At 42.9% G+C, this 17,916-nt stretch overlaps 2 protein-coding genes across 11 annotated transcripts in view; one reads left to right on the forward strand and one right to left on the reverse strand.

The window, feature by feature from the left end:
- Window positions 1-731, forward strand: part of tbcd (tubulin folding cofactor D) — a 249,163-nt gene extending 248,432 nt beyond the window's left edge. For all 3 annotated transcript variants that reach the window (XM_069929534.1, XM_069929536.1, XM_069929533.1), the window contains one exon: window positions 280-731. In XM_069929534.1, coding sequence (XP_069785635.1) covers window positions 280-300 — 21 coding nt within the window. In that variant the 3' untranslated portion in view covers window positions 301-731. The remainder of the gene's footprint in view (window positions 1-279) is intronic.
- Window positions 1-17,916, reverse strand: part of b3gntl1 (UDP-GlcNAc:betaGal beta-1,3-N-acetylglucosaminyltransferase-like 1) — a 392,999-nt gene that overhangs the window by 15,221 nt on the left and 359,862 nt on the right. The window lies entirely within an intron of this gene.

The following is a 17,916-nucleotide window of genomic DNA, read 5'->3' on the forward strand; positions in this document are numbered from 1 at the left end:
ATTTGTAAACAGTTACATTTTTCCAGAGTGATTTTTTTGTTTATAACCCTGGTGTCAGGCATAAATGGTGATTAGTAGATGCCGGATAAATGTTTTTGCCAGTTGCTTGAGAGCAAACTGACCACTATGGGTGCCCATTTTAAATGTCCTTTTTTTTTGCCGGTGGCCTGAATTCTGGATAGCGGGGATTTTACTGTACTTGTTTTTATAAAGACCAGTTACAGTATTTAATTAGGATTGGTGAAACTGGTGTTAATCCAAATCTTTTTGTAACCACAGCTGCAGCAGGATGTTCCATGATTGAAGATTTCCATGTGTCCGAACTGACAGGGCATGCAGAGAGCTAAAGGAGTGTTCAATCTACTATATGTCGGATACTTTTTACAAACTGCTCCAATCTGGTTGCCATTTACAAAGCAAGAAGATGAGTGAACAGCTGCTCAGCCTGTGAAAGTGCACACAAATAAAAGAGTAGGCTGTGTTCAAACTCAACATTTCCCTCCAGATGTTGTTCTTCATGTGGTTATTGATTTCCTTAAGACCCCAAAAGGAGGAAAATTGCTGAATAAGACAAAGCAACATGTTTTTAAATGTAGTGTGTGGATTTAACCCTTCAACCACAAGATGGCTCCCTTACGTCTTTTGGTTCATTGTACAAGAGCCAAATGTTCTGTTTCTATTGATTAATCTGAACCCGAGCACATTCTTAAATAAACAAAAAAAAACCATGAGTTTTACTTGTACTCTAAAAAAAAAAGTATCAAATCTCCACCAACTTTTAGCACTAAAAGTTAAAATGGAAAAACAAGTTTGGGAGCAAGAAGTTTGGAGATGCAGAAGATTATGACTTGTTCCGATAGTGTTAACAGAAGGAAGATTTAACAATTTGAGCAAAAGATACAAGTCTGAGCTAGTGTAGGCAAAACATTTTTTGTCTGAATGCCAACCTGCATTTTGAAGGGAAACTTGAAAAAAATGAATGGCAAACTTCCAAAGTGATGTTGAAGTAGACTTCAGTTTAATTGGTCACTGACCATGATGAAAACCAGTAGTTACCATGTGGGATCTATGATGCAGTGCCCTGGTTGGTTTTGATCAAGTTATAGTTGCTTCGGCTACTTTGAAAACTGTTCACAGATTGGTAGAGTCGACAGTAGAACTGATGTTTCCACCCCAGCCCACCACATAGTGGAACCCCAATAATATAACAACCACACTGCTTTTCACGTTATTCTTCAGGAGACGTACAATATTTAACAAAGGAATTGAACATAATTTAACACAAGTGATCACCCCTCCCTCCCCAAATATATTTGGCTGGAAGGATTTTGTGCATGACCGTTCCCATACCGATTAGCTATTTATCTAGACACTATTCATTTTTGTCCAGGTGATTGATCTGGACCAGAGAAGTTTTCTTCCAGTCAGAATGGCAACAACCTCAAGAATGTTGCTCTGAGTCCATTAGTTTTGCAGCCATTTTCTGCTGTCAAGGTGAATGTCAGGAGCAGAGCATTACCCAAACAATGCAAGTTTCAGTCCTGGGATCCCATCAAAACCTATCTTCAGATCTTCAAGAATAAGAAAGGTTGGAAGGGGAAAAAAAAAAGCTCCATGTGGATCCAAATGTTTATACCAGTAGTCTAATTGCCAGATAATTGTATTACACATCAGAAACTAAAATACTGGAAGTACCCAGCAGATCAGGTAGCATTGGTGGAAGCAAAGTGTGGACTGATGTTTCAGTCAAGACCTTGCATCAGTGCAAAGGGCAGATTGCCAGTACATAACCTGAGGGAGGAGTGGGACAGTGGCTGATAGGGCATAACCAGATGGGGGAGATGATATATAACAGTAGTGTGTGGATGACTAATTGAAGAGGAGGAAAATTTCAATCTGTTTTAAAAGATCTTAAATTCTCATCGATACCATGTTAGTAGTGATCACAAATGGATTAAACAAAAAGCATCCTGTGAAGTGCTTTGCCACACCTTAGGTTTGTGAGAAGTGCAGTATAATGCAGCTTTTTGTCAGATTTATTATGAAGGAGATTAAAGAGAATAGGTTTTGGTATGTGGAAACAAATAGGGGAAAATTGAGGTTTTCTGAGACCCAGAATAGATCTAATGAGTCATATATAAAAGTATGATTCTGACCTTTCTCCCCTGGGGAAGCCATGACTGTATCACACCAGTTTTCACCATGACTGAGATATGTTAGCTACTCTCTCTCTTGCAAACTCGATTCAATCACAAGCAGATTTCCCAGATGCCACACATCTGGATTTATTAACTAATTCATTCTGACAAGACAAATATTTTGCAATTTATTGTTAACCTTCCATCTGGAAGCCTGATTAATGGATGGCCTACTTAAGTAGAGAACAACTTTTTTTCAAAAAGCAAGTTTTAATCTCAGATTTTCCTGGATTTGATTCTGCCACCAAGAGGCCAAGCAGCTGCTTACACCCAAAGCCCAGATTTCATTTAGCCATTTACAAAGAGAAAGACTAAAATTCAGTCTCTCTTTAACAAGGAACACAAGTTCAGTGTTTTGTACAGATTCTGAACCTTTAGAATTCAAAATTTACATTCCTTTGTTGCGAACAAGATAGTGCATCTAACACAATCTTCTATTTTGGAAACCATACTCTCCTGCCTGTTCTTACACCTACAGGATTAAGTTCCCTACGTTGCAGAAGCTATAGAGAATTTTCCAATTCAGCAGTACTTTAAAGGCAAAACTCACTTCTTGAAAATGGTGCTCCTCCTCTAGCTTGTCTCTCCAGTACTAGGCAGCCTACACACCAGCTTTTTAAACTGACCATCTCCTGCACCAAGTTTGTCAGAGTGCAGTGATGTCAACATCTGAAAACCCAGGTTTTGATAGACATGTTGGGATTGGCCATGAAGATTATGAATTTCATACAACTACAGAGAAAACTGGCTGTGTGGATCCCATAATGTGGAGAGATCATTGCACCCCAGCTAGCCCATGAACTTGACAGATCAAGTTCACAATCCAGTAGCAAGGAAAGGCCATGACAACCTGACCAGGCCCACACAGGCTGAGGCAAAGCAGTCTGTGCCTCAAACTTGTGTTAATACAATGATAGTATCCCATTTATAACAAAAGAGGTAGAATGTCAAGGATCCTTCATTTTTCACCTTCTGCTCCTGGCTATGCTGGATGCTATCCCAATTGCTTAGTCTTCCAGGTTCCCAACCCTTGTTCCCAGTACTGGCTGTATACCTGCCCCCTGGATCTGGCCACACCCCTGATCTACATTTCCAGCTCAGAATGTACATCTCCCAGTGCTCCTGACCCCTTTACTATTGTTCTCACTGCAATGGTGAACCTCAACTCCATCAAACTTCCTGGAGAATACAGCAAGTTTTCAGCAACAATTGGAAGTACTTCAACGACAACTGCACTACAGGTCACCCGAGCCTCTATTGTCAAGCTGTGGTATGCAGAATTTTTTAAAACTTTGGTGAATGAGTTGATGATGGCAGCTTGCATTGGTTGAAGTCCAAGCTATCGTCAACTTGTTCATGAAAGCATAGGATAATGTAATAGACCTTTGTTTGTGAAATTCCCTTTGACACCAGCAGTATTGAGAAGGGAGCAACAGATTCTGTAAAAGGATCAATCCCAGGGAACTCTGCTTGTAGCTGTGGGATGCAGCAATGAAGATGAAGTGGAGAGAATGGGGAGGGGAGCATTGGGGAAGTCCTCGGAAGCCTGTCAATGTATGAACTTCGTAGACCTTCCAAAGCAAGATAAATTATTTTCATGGAATACAAGAACAGATTATAAATCCATGTTGAAGATGCATTGTACTATAGTTAAACTATTCATAAAATCCTTGCTTGTAATGTTAAATTTTAAAAACTATGGAAACAGACAATATAATTCTTTAGAGGTTCATTGCTTTTTTTTTGAAAAAAAACTAAACAACTAAAATTTCACATAAGCAATTATTTTGGTTTGTTGAGACTTCAAAATATGCTTCATAAGAAATTTATACTTTCTCTGAGATGGTGAAAATTTTAAGATGTCAACCATCTCCAATTCTTTCCACTATTATCATGAGTAAATAAAAAGATTCCTCACAGAGATATCTGCTATCCAACCCATGTCTATCAGTCTCTCTACACTGAGTAATTTTCCAAAGCAAATTAACTTCAGAATCAAGCATCATCATTAAGTAAGAGAAACCAAGAATAACTATGTCCATTGAAACTATAGATAGATGCGGTTTATTTATTTTTTGTCTCACAGACAAAGAAATTTCTACGTTCACCATGGCTACCTAATGGTAATACCAAATCCATATTTTTCATCGACATAAAACCCTAAAAGAGTACAATAATTATGTTGAGTCACAACAGGACTTGATTTCCGTCATGTAAAATGACACTTAGGCAGAACACCTGTGATTTACCACCACTAACTCTATCCTGGACATGGCCAAGATCAAGCATGTAAGAATGAATGTAGAATCCTACTAAGCAATGCAAGGTATCTCCATTATTGAATGAACATAATTTGAAGTTTTTTTTTCTTTGGCTTGGCTTCGCGGACGAAGATTTATGGAGGGGGTAAAAAGTCCACGTCAGCTGCAGGCTCGTTTGTGGCTGACAAGTCCGATGCGGGACAGGCAGACACGATTGCAGCGGTTGCAAGGGAAAATTGGTTGGTTGGGGTTGGGTGTTGGGTTTTTCCTCCTTTGCCTTTTGTCAGTGAGGTGGGCTCTGCGGTCTTCTTCAAAGGAGGTTGCTGCCCGCCAAACTGTGAGGCGCCAAGATGCACGGTTTGAGGCGTTATCAGCCCACTGGCGGTGGTCAATGTGGCAGGCACCAAGAGATTTCTTTAGGCAGTCCTTGTACCTTTTCTTTGGTGCACCTCTGTCACGGTGGCCAGTGGAGAGCTCGCCATATAACACGATCTTGGGAAGGCGATGGTCCTCCATTCTGGAGACGTGACCCATCCAGCGCAGCTGGATCTTCAGCAGCGTGGACTCGATGCTGTCGACCTCTGCCATCTCGAGTACTTCGACGTTAGGGGTGTAAGCGCTCCAATGGATGTTGAGGATGGAGCGGAGACAACGCTGGTGGAAGCGTTCTAGGAGCCGTAGGTGGTGCCGGTAGAGGACCCATGATTCGGAGCCGAACAGGAGTGTGGGTATGACAACGGCTCTGTATACGCTTATCTTTGTGAGGTTTTTCAGTTGGTTGTTTTTCCAGACTCTTTTGTGTAGTCTTCCAAAGGCGCTATTTGCCTTGGCGAGTCTGTTGTCTATCTCATTGTCGATCCTTGCATCTGATGAAATGGTGCAGCCGAGATAGGTAAACTGGTTGACCGTTTTGAGTTTTGTGTGCCCGATGGAGATGTGGGGGGGCTGGTAGTCATGGTGGGGAGCTGGCTGATGGAGGACCTCAGTTTTCTTCAGGCTGACTTCCAGGCCAAACATTTTGGCAGTTTCCGCAAGGCGGATAATTTGAAGTAATGCTCTTGGAAAAGAGTCAAGTGATCGACTGAAAGTGAGTGATCTGGATTCTGTACTGATTACTCAGGCCAGATCCAGAGTATCAGCTCTCCACACACTCAGATTAGATGGTGCAGTAAACCCTTGAAGCATCCATTGGTATCAGAGTGGGGCCCTGCAATAATTTTTTTTGTTAATGGTGCATCAATAAGTCCTGGAGTTCTACATTTCACATTTCATACGTGATTAATGCTTTAAGTGCTAGAAGTTCCAAAGGAAACCATTGGCAATCCACAGCATCTCATCAAGTGAGTAGATGGTGAAGAGGCTGACAGTTTGTGCCACATGACAGTGACACCAAGGAAGGGAGGGGGAACAATAAATTGGCATTGGGACTGCAGTCTTGATTTCCATACAATCCTGGACCCAAGGCATCATGGGCAAAACCCTCCCCACTATTGAGTACATCTACGGGGAAAACACTGCTGTCGGAGGTCAGCAGCAATCATTAAAGACCCACACCACCCAGCACATGCTGTTGCCATCAGGAAAGAGGTAGAGCTGCCACAAGACTCACATCACCAGGTTCAGGAACAGCTGCTACCTGACCACTATCAGACTCCTCAACGACAAACCCAGACTCATTTAAAGACTCTTACTTGTGCATTTTTTTGATGTTCTTTTGTATTGCAGTTTGTTTACATTCATCACCTGTTTACAGTTCTTTTATTGGTTTACTCTGTGTAGAGTTTATTTTTTGCACTACCAATTAGGGGCGATTCTGCTGCGCTGGGAGGATAAAGGAATCTCAGGGTTGTATGTGATGTCATGTATGTATTCGGACTGAAAATCTGAGATGTACTGTACAGGTGATCAATTACAAAATGAAACTTCCTCCCAAATTAGTTAAAATAAATTAGTTTAAAAAAAAAATCATGTCCATCATCTGTAAACAAGTAATGAACTGGCACAGATTACATCTGTTTTCTTCAGATTACAGGCCCATGTGCATTAGTACCACCAGATTGCAAGAATTCTTCCTGATGCATTTACCTTCCTGATACCAACCATCATACTCGCTGGCACAATCATTGCCTCCATAAAAAGCCAAGAATACTGAGAGCGCTCTGTAAGCTTGATAAGAATTCATGACTGATCAGAACTGAATTTTCCCAGTCAAGGTCGGAAGATAAATAAGTAACTCTATGTTATTATTTAAATGACTGAAGTAATGTTTGAAGGAGCTCTGGAATAGATTACAAATCATAGAATAGTGCCAACATAGTGGTGAGTTACAGGATGACAGTTGAAACAGGGTTGCTAACAGCATTTAAGAATTGTCTGGATGAGCACTTGAATTGCTGATGCATTGGATGCAAATGAACCAATTGCAGGGTGACGGGATCAATATGGAAGGGTTGGTGTGGATGCATTAGGCTAAATTGCCTGTTTCTGTGCTGTACAATTTTATGAGATGGCTGGAATTCTCCATGTAGAGGATGGTAGATGGAAAGTCATTGGGTCTCTTCCATCTGAGAGTTAGATTATTGTCCTTGGTGAAGGAAGGGGTATCAGGATAGGGTGTGGAAATAGACAAGGCAGAGGATCAGCCATGAATGACTTGGGCCACAGGCCCAATTACTGAACAACAAATATTAGAAAAGATCATGCGAATAATTAACCTACTCTCAGTAGGGTAAATAATGAGCGATTTATTTGGTTATTTGAAATCCTTCACTAAGTGAGATACTAAATGAAAATGAAGAGACAAAATGCAGAGACATGCTTGTGCAGTAAAGTAACAAACTCCAAAAGCATTGTGCAAATTCCTCAGTCCAGACTTTAAAACTGAATTTCATGAGGACCTAGGAATTAGGAGCAGGAAGGGATTGAGAGGCTATTGGTGCCTGTGGTCCAAGTCATGGCTAATCTTCTTCCACACCCTATCCTTCATTCACAAAGGACTCTCAGCTGGAATATACTCAATGACTCTGCACCTACCATCCTCTGCACAGAGGATTCCAGAGATTTACAGCCATCTCATAGAATTGTATAGCACAGAAACAGGCAATGTAGCCTAATGCATCCACGCCAGCACTTCCATATTGACCCCATCACCTTGCAAATGGTTCATTGCATTCAATGCCTCAGCAATTCAGCTGGACACTTAAATGCTCTCATCAACCCTGCTTCAACCATTATTTCAGCCAGTGCAATCCAGTAACTCACCACTAACTTGGGGAAGGTGACCCCCCACCCCGATCCCTTCAAGTCCTCTCCCCTAAACCCATGGATCCAGTTTTATTGTCTCCGATGGCGCCTCAGTCATGTTCACTCTGGACCACGACATCCCAGCTAACATTCTGGTGAATCTCACTGTATTGCACACTTGGGTGACCATAATTGCATGCAGTGCTCCAGCTGAGTTTTGACTAATATTTAATAAACTGGAGCATAACCTCCTTGTGTTCAATGTCCTAATGAATGAAGGCCAGTGTCCAGAAAGACCACCTTGTCTCCTGAACTGCCACCTTCAAGGATTTATGGTCTTGTACTCAGAGGCCCATGGGGTATATCCTAGACTACACATGTCAAACTCAGGCCCACGGGCCAAATTTGGCCCATGATACAATTATATTTGGCCCGCAAGATCATATCAAATATGTTTTAGAGCTGGCCCGCTGGCCACCGTGCCAGTATAGCGCACGCACAGCTAATACTACAAATCCCAGAATGCTTTGCAAATGCATTGGCACCAGCCTGTCAGCCCGCTAATCGCCCCCACCTCCTCTCTTTACTTTCATTAGTATCTGCGACCTGTCTCCTAACTCACATGTAATAAGCCCCTTACGAAAAATGGCCAAACGAAAGACAGAAAACAGGACGTTTCAACACAGGTGGGAGGCAGACTATATGTTCATCATTTTAAAAGACAAACCTGTTTGTCATCGAAGCAAGTTGTTATTTTTTTGACTTATTGGCTTGTGAAAAAAAATACATTTAAAAGGAGCTTAAAGGTTATAGAGAAATATTATTTATTGAATATTTTATTTCTCATTTGTTAATGCTTCTTCTGGAAAGAGTTTAACCAAAACTATTATTAAACATTTATTTTAATAAGAAAAAGTTTAACATTACATATGTTGAAAGAAGAGAAAGCATGCAGATGTTGTTGAAAATTTTCAATAAATATTTAGTTTGGCCCACGACTTAGTCCAAGTTTTTAATTTTGGCCCTCTGTGAATTTGAGTTTGACACCCCTGTCCTAGACTAATTAGTGCTCCCAAAGTGCATCACAACATTTATCTGGATTAAAAACTCCATTTGCCATTTTACCAACACATCTCTGCAACTCAAACAATGTTTGACGTTCTGCCAGTCTTCACGACATCCGTGAACCTACTGATCTTGGCTCCCACATCTACATTCAAGTGATTCACTTATACTACAAATTAAAGATCCCAACCCTGATCCTCTTGGGACACCACCAGTCTATTGTCACATGCAATCCATCTGATCAACCCATATTTCAGGCAGCTATCCAATCACAAAAATAGTTCTGCCCTCAATCGCAACGGCCCTGAGCTTTTGAACCCGTGTCCCAGGTGGAATGTTGTCAAAGGTGCCATCAAAATCTTTATAAAATCATATCTACTGCCCTGTCATCATTGTTCCTCTTTCAAAGGATTCAATAAAATTGATCAGATGGGATCTGCCCTTCAATTTTGGCTGGACGTTTAAAATTATGAGACAAGGATCAGATGAAGACTGAAATTTGCAGCCACGTTTGCAGATGCTGATTAGTTGCTGCTTTTTCCAAGTGTTCATTAAACCGCTCCCTCAGAATCGACTCCTGCAGCATCTTCCCTTGCTGATAGGTCTGTAGTTACCAGGCTTATCCTTGCTGCCCTTTCCTGAAAACAAAAGGGGAACCACATTTGCCATCCTCCAGTCATCTGGTTTCTCACTCGAGTACAGTGGAAAATCTCAGACAGAGCCCCAGCAATCTCCTCTTTTGCCATTTGCATTCCATCTAGTCCTGAAGACTTGTCCGTTTTTAAGCCTGTCAAGGCATCTTCATTTATGGAGACCTGCACCAGATTGTTATCTACCCCCTTCACTGAAATCTCCACCAAAGTCTGCTTCTTTTGTGATTAGAAAGTATTCATTAACCTCACTGATTCCTTCATGCCTAGATTACCTGTTGTCCTTGGTTGGTTTTTCATTTGTCCTTGATACACAGTACTAACAGAACATCTTTGGGCTTACCTGAAGCCTGTCTGCCAGCTATTTCTCATCGCCCATTTGTGTTCCTCATTTCCTTTTTACATGCTACCCCAGCATTCTTTTCACTCACGGCAGGCCTCCTCTATCATTAGACCCCTGTACCTGTCACATGCTTATTTTTTTTCCTCTGAGTCACTATCTCCCAACATCCAGGACCCTTACACTCGTTACCTCTTGCTCCTTGAAGGACGTGGTTGGACTTAAACTCTTGCTACTTCTCCTTTGCTTCCCACTGTGTAAAAGTAAATGCTCCCAATAATCAACAATGCACTGGATCTCTCCCCCTCCCGATACACCTGCAATTCAAGACCTTTATTACTGCTCCATCTTTATCCAGTACTGATCTAATATACAGAGTTAGAGTTACCACCCCCAAAATGGACCCCTACTGACATTCTCTCCTGTTGATTAGCTACATTCCAAGGTCCATCGTTCTCTTTCCCTGGTTGGTCCATCTGCATCAAGAAATTCTCCTGAATGGTCCTCAAAAATACTGCCTGAGCCTTTAATGCTACAGCAATCTTGATCAATATTTGGGAAATGGAAATCCCGTCGGATAATTCCCTCATCTTTATTGCTTCTCACTGGAATGAATAAAGTATCAAATATCAGTCTATATCTGACCCTCATCTTGATCAGGTCTCAGTTTTGAACGAGTTCAGCCAAAAGAAATAATTTCAATTCTATCTTAAGAGTCTAATAAATTCCAACGATATCACCTCTCAATAAGCACATGTTGACTCATCCTCTCTATCCATTCATCCCCGTAAATTTATTCTGCTACTCCTCCAAACCTTTCATAGGAACAGAGCAAAACTGCAAATTTTCTAGGTATGGTCTCACCAGCAGCTGATAGAACTGCATCAAACTCCTAATTCTGGAACTCTTTTTTTCCAATAGCAAAGTTGTATTTTCCGTCCTGTTGTTTGTTATATCTACATTAAGATGTCGGAATGGAATTAGGCCTCTTGGCCCTCTGAGTCTGCGCTGTATTTGGAATCATGGCTGATTTATTCTCCCCTTCAATCCCATTCTTCTTCCTTCTCCCCATAACCTCTGGTGCCTATACTAACCAAGAATCTATCAACCTCCACTTTAAATATACCCAATAACATGGCCTCCACAGCCATCTGTGGTAACTCAATTCCACAGATTCACCACCGTCTGAAGAAACTTTTCATCTCCGTCCTGAAAGGACACCTTTTATTCTGAGGCTGAGCACTCTCCAACTACTGGGAACATCTTCTCCACATCCACTCTATCCAACCCTTTCAACATTATACAGTTGATTACAGTTTGCCTGCCAAGAAGTACTGCATTTAAAAGCACCTTCAGAATTCTGGGGAAAAAAGGGCCCTGTGAACAGATTAGCCTGTATCAGAGTGATGGCAGGAGCAAAGTGTGGAGGCCCATGTCCAAAGCATACCACCTTTGCCAGTGTTTGCATCTTGCAGTGCAGCCTCTGTATTTCTGTGGGCTACAAGTTGCTGTCAGGTGCTGCACCTTTAGGCTCCTGAATCTCGGCATCAGATGGGACAAAAATAACCCATAAAGACTCAAGGCTGAACGCTGCTCTGCATTTGTAAAGATGGGGAGTGTGCATCTAAATCAACAATCATTAGGACCCATAGAAATCCACTATTTAAATTGATGATGGTAAATCCCTAATAAAGGCTTCAGCAATATGATCTCTTGGCAACAATAAATTTTAGAATTAATGACGGAAGTCGAAGTGCCATTTCCATGTCAACACACAGCCCAGCTTCACAAACCAACGAGAAAAGCACCAGAGTGGTGCTACTATTTTTGGTGCAGTGCTAGTCAAGGCTGCTTTGTGCGATGGTTCACTGCTATTATCCAGAAACTGGTTATGGCAAGTTGACGTCTTTGCCCTTGGTGTGTGGGTAGCATAGCACTGTTAATCAAGATCAGCCTCTCAGAATGTTGTTCCATTTAAATAACATCTGAGTGAGTTAAATCAATTTATAATGTCATGGGAAAGGAGGTGTCTTAGAAATGTTGTGGGGGTTTCAGAGCAGAGGCAACATCTGTTTTACTGCATAATTAATCAGCACAGATTAACTGAATTTCATACAATAAGGGTTGGTGAAGATGGAGATAATGGGGAAGGATTGAAGATTCTTTAAATGAGTATAAAGAACAAGTAGAAATGGGTAGTTTTTTGATTTGGTGGCCATTGCTTAGAGAGGAGCCATGAACTGTAATTTGTTTTAATAATTGAAACACCGTCTAAGGCAGTGGTTCTGAACCTTTTTATTTTCACTCACCTTATACCACTTTAAGTAATCCATATGCCATAAGCGCTCTGTGATAAATAAGGGATTGCTTAAGGTGGTATGTGGGTGAGAAGGAAAAGTTGAGAATCACTGCTCTGGACCTAATTGATACCAAACTATTTTGCTTGAGGAAAAATTGTCATTGGCCCATTTCCTTTGGAGTTCTGAAACCCTGCACATGATGAGTCAACGAGGGACAATGATAACAGTGGTTTTCAAACTTTTTTTCTTTCTACCTACATACCACTTTAAGCAACCCCTTACTAATCACAGAGCACGTATGGCATAGGGAATTACTTAAAGTGGTGTGTGAGTGGAAAGAAAAAGGTTGAGGTCTTGGGTATATCCAATTTTATGAAAGATACAAAGAGAGATGGAAAACTAGGTTGTCAGAAATAACAATTAAGATAAGTGAACTGATAAGGTGGCAGATAATATGATAATGAAAACAAAAACCAGATACTGGAAAGACTCAACAAGTCAGGCTGCATCCATGGGAAGAGAAATGGAGTAAACATTTCATGTCAAAAAGCCTACATCAGAACTGGTAAGAGAAATGTGAGGTTATGTGCTTTAATCATAAAGGCCAAATGTTATATCAAGATGATGTTGGCCAACAAGTGTTGCTTGAAAGAGGACCTGCGTGCCCTTGTATAATGTTGAAAGGGTTGGATAGAGTGGGAGAGTCTAGGTTGGGAGTGCTCAGCCTCAGAATAAAAGGATGTCCTTTCAGGACGGAGATGAAAAGTTTCTTCAGAGGGTGGTGAATCTGTGGAGGCTAGGTTATTGGGCCTCCACAGAGGGCCAAGAGGCCTAATTCCATTCCGACATCTTAATGTAGATATAACAAACAACAGGACGGAAAATACAACTTTGCTATTGAAAAAAAAATGAGTTCCAGAATTAGGAGTTTGATGCAGTTCTGTCAGCTGCTGGTGAGACCACACCTAGAAAATTTGCAGTTTTGCTCTGCTCCTATGAAAGGTTTGGAGGAGTAGCAGAATAAATTCACAGGGATGAATGGATAATCTGGCCATCCATTTTGTGGTTTGCATCTTGCAGTGTATCCTCTGTATTTCTGTTCATGAAGTCTTCTGCAGACAGTAGACATTGACATTTCCACACCTGCCTCCTGAACGGTGTCTGATCCGTCAGACATACATTTGGGGATTTTTCTTCATCGTAAATGAGGATTCTTCTGTTATCAGCAGAGGCGGTCTTCCTTGGAATAAAAGTCCCTTTGCGATTACTGAGCTCACCAGTACACTCTTTTTAAGGATGCTCCAAATCCTGATGTCTCTTACTGTTTTATTCTTGTTTTTCCACCTCAATGAAAATGGCTTCTTTGACTTTCATTGGGCACAAACTCTGGTCCTCGTGTCGAATTATGGTAACTACAGACTCCAAGGGTGATCAAAAGCTTAGAAGCAAGCCTAGCTCTCTTATACCTGCACCAATGAAGCAATTAAACATACCCAAGTAATTCCAAACACCTATGAAGCCAAATGTCCCAAACATTATGGTGCCCTGAAATGCTGTGATTTGAACTGTAGAGGTTGGTGCCATTTGGGGAATGCAATAAACTCTGGAATTTTTATGTGAATTGGGAATTGCAATGCTTTTGGGTTGGTTTGATGCAACTTTTGGGTACTGTTGTGAAGGAAATCAGGCAAGTAGCATAATTTGCATAGTTCCTGGAATAATTTGAAATGCCAGACAATAGTGCAATACATTCTATACTTATCCAGAATGTTGAAATAATCTTGGTTTGATTCTATAACAAATTTTAAACTGTGGAGCACAGGGGAAAATAAAGTGGGTAAAAAAAGTCCCAAACATTGCAGCGGGCACTATATACCTCTTTCCTGTTGGCAGCAGCAAGAATAGAGCGTGTGCTGGGTGGTGTAGATCCTTGACAATTGCTGCTGCTATCCAACAGCAGCGTTCCCTGTAGATGTTCTCGACAGTGGGGAGCGCTTTGCCTAAGATGTCCTGGGTTGAGTCCACTACCTTTTGGAGGGCTTTATGCTCGGGGGTATTGGTGTCCCCATACCGGACCGTGGAGCAGCTGGTCAGCCCACTTCCCACTTCCCATCTGTGGAAATTTACCAGGGTGTCTGGTGTCGATCCAAACCTTCCAAACTCCTGAGGAAGTAGAGGTGCTGACGTGCTTTCTTCATGCTGCCATTGGTGCGTTGGGTTCAGGAAAGATCCTCTGAAATGGTGACACCCAAGAACAGCTTGGGGGTCACTGCAGCCAACATTTGATGGCCTTTTATAAGGTATGTTCTGAGTATTTCTAATATGTTTGCATGAAATTGTTTTCTGCCTGTCAGAAGGTTGACAAAGAATCGCCATTAGTGTCACCCGGCACCACTTACAGTACGTGAGAAAGAGAAGTAAAGGAGAGTCCCTTCAGAGTAACTGTGTATCTGTGGACTCACCTCCAGCCCTAAAAACTCCTTTTCTTTTCAATGCATAGGCAACCTGAGTTCCAGATCCAAACCTCCAACACGATCACGAAGCCTTCAATGCCTGAAGCCTTTCGAGAGCCTGTGTTTCCCGCAGCATCCTCTCAAATCCCAGCTCCGACACCTGGCTCCATGAACCCATGCGGGTCCACCCGCAAGTCTCTCGCTGCCTGTGTGGGTCCCTCAGCCATCACTGGTCCACTGTTGTGGTCACCATCCTGTAGGATTGTCTTCTCTACTTTTCCTTCTCAACAGAGAGTGTTCTCCTTGCTTCTGGTGCCCTAAGTGGGTCCTCTGGTCCCTGGTGTCTATAACCCCTTGTGGCTGCTGTCGATCACAGGCACCGCCAACTCGGACACAGACCTGTGGTTGCAGGATTTTAGTTTAAAACCACTGTCACCTCCTCATCTACTAACACCCAATGCTGTTGAAGAATGCATTAGTCTGTATCTGGGGAAATGGATACCCTTGTTCCCCAAGGTCCATCCCCACCATCGAGAATATCTGCAGGGAGCCAGGGAGCAGTAGCAATCATCAACGATCCACGTCACCCAGTATATGCTTTGTTCATGTTGCTACCATCAGGAAAAAGATAGAAGTTTTGCAGCCACCAGGTCCAGGAACAGATGCTACCCTTCCACCACCAGACTCCTCAACAACAAACTCAGAGATTCATTTAAGGCCTCTTTTTCTTTTCCACTTTATTTTTTTTTCTCTCGTACTCTCTCTCGTACTCTCTCTCGTACTCTCTCTCGTACTCTCTCTCGTACTCTCTCTCGTACTCTCTCTCGTACTCTCTCTCGTACTCTCTCTCGTACTCTCTCTCGTACTCTCTCTCGTACTCTCTCTCGTACTCTCTCTCGTACTCTCTCTCGTACTCTCTCTCGTACTCTCTCTCGTACTCTCTCTCGTACTCTCTCTCGTACTCTCTCTCGTACTCTCTCTCGTACTCTCTCTCGTACTCTCTCTCGTACTCTCTCTCGTACTCTCTCTCGTACTCTCTCTCGTACTCTCTCTCGTACTCTCTCTCGTACTCTCTCTCGTACTCTCTCTCGTACTCTCTCTCGTACTCTCTCTCGTACTCTCTCTCGTACTCTCTCTCGTACTCTCTCTCGTACTCTCTCTCGTACTCTCTCTCGTACTCTCTCTCGTACTCTCTCTCGTACTCTCTCTCGTACTCTCTCTCGTACTCTCTCTCGTACTCTCTCTCGTACTCTCTCTCGTACTCTCTCTCGTACTCTCTCTCGTACTCTCTCTCGTACTCTCTCTCGTACTCTCTCTCGTACTCTCTCTCGTACTCTCTCTCGTACTCTCTCTCGTACTCTCTCTCGTACTCTCTCTCGTACTCTCTCTCGTACTCTCTCTCGTACTCTCTCTCGTACTCTCTCTCGTACTCTCTCTCGTACTCTCTCTCGTACTCTCTCTCGTACTCTCTCTCGTACTCTCTCTCGTACTCTCTCTCGTACTCTCTCTCGTACTCTCTCTCGTACTCTCTCTCGTACTCTCTCTCGTACTCTCTCTCGTACTCTCTCTCGTACTCTCTCTCGTACTCTCTCTCGTACTCTCTCTCGTACTCTCTCTCGTACTCTCTCTCGTACTCTCTCTCGTACTCTCTCTCGTACTCTCTCTCGTACTCTCTCTCGTACTCTCTCTCGTACTCTCTCTCGTACTCTCTCTCGTACTCTCTCTCGTACTCTCTCTCGTACTCTCTCTCGTACTCTCTCTCGTACTCTCTCTCGTACTCTCTCTCGTACTCTCTCTCGTACTCTCTCTCGTACTCTCTCTCGTACTCTCTCTCGTACTCTCTCTCGTACTCTCTCTCGTACTCTCTCTCGTACTCTCTCTCGTACTCTCTCTCGTACTCTCTCTCGTACTCTCTCTCGTACTCTCTCTCGTACTCTCTCTCGTACTCTCTCTCGTACTCTCTCTCGTACTCTCTCTCGTACTCTCTCTCGTACTCTCTCTCGTACTCTCTCTCGTACTCTCTCTCGTACTCTCTCTCGTACTCTCTCTCGTACTCTCTCTCGTACTCTCTCTCGTACTCTCTCTCGTACTCTCTCTCGTACTCTCTCTCGTACTCTCTCTCGTACTCTCTCTCGTACTCTCTCTCGTACTCTCTCTCGTACTCTCTCTCGTACTCTCTCTCGTACTCTCTCTCGTACTCTCTCTCGTACTCTCTCTCGTACTCTCTCTCGTACTCTCTCTCGTACTCTCTCTCGTACTCTCTCTCGTACTCTCTCTCGTACTCTCTCTCGTACTCTCTCTCGTACTCTCTCTCGTACTCTCTCTCGTACTCTCTCTCGTACTCTCTCTCGTACTCTCTCTCGTACTCTCTCTCGTACTCTCTCTCGTACTCTCTCTCGTACTCTCTCTCGTACTCTCTCTCGTACTCTCTCTCGTACTCTCTCTCGTACTCTCTCTCGTACTCTCTCTCGTACTCTCTCTCGTACTCTCTCTCGTACTCTCTCTCGTACTCTCTCTCGTACTCTCTCTCGTACTCTCTCTCGTACTCTCTCTCGTACTCTCTCTCGTACTCTCTCTCGTACTCTCTCTCGTACTCTCTCTCGTACTCTCTCTCGTACTCTCTCTCGTACTCTCTCTCGTACTCTCTCTCGTACTCTCTCTCGTACTCTCTCTCGTACTCTCTCTCGTACTCTCTCTCGTACTCTCTCTCGTACTCTCTCTCGTACTCTCTCTCGTACTCTCTCTCGTACTCTCTCTCGTACTCTCTCTCGTACTCTCTCTCGTACTCTCTCTCGTACTCTCTCTCGTACTCTCTCTCGTACTCTCTCTCGTACTCTCTCTCGTACTCTCTCTCGTACTCTCTCTCGTACTCTCTCTCGTACTCTCTCTCGTACTCTCTCTCGTACTCTCTCTCGTACTCTCTCTCGTACTCTCTCTCGTACTCTCTCTCGTACTCTCTCTCGTACTCTCTCTCGTACTCTCTCTCGTACTCTCTCTCGTACTCTCTCTCGTACTCTCTCTCGTACTCTCTCTCGTACTCTCTCTCGTACTCTCTCTCGTACTCTCTCTCGTACTCTCTCTCGTACTCTCTCTCGTACTCTCTCTCGTACTCTCTCTCGTACTCTCTCTCGTACTCTCTCTCGTACTCTCTCTCGTACTCTCTCTCGTACTCTCTCTCGTACTCTCAACAATAAATCTGAATGTTGCCTTTGGGTAGTAGTAAAGCAGTCATGTATTTTACAGAAACTACATGTTTATGTTAATCTCTTAAGGCAGTGGTTATGAAGAAGGGCATAATATCAATTACAAATAAATCAGTTAAATTTAATGGAAATGAACACTGACAGAAACCAGAAATTTTATACCAACCGGTGCAGTTAAAATATGAAGGTCTTCCTTCTCCCTC

This window comes from Narcine bancroftii, chromosome 3, assembly GCF_036971445.1.
Source record: "Narcine bancroftii isolate sNarBan1 chromosome 3, sNarBan1.hap1, whole genome shotgun sequence".
Taxonomy (NCBI): Eukaryota; Metazoa; Chordata; class Chondrichthyes; order Torpediniformes; family Narcinidae; genus Narcine; species Narcine bancroftii.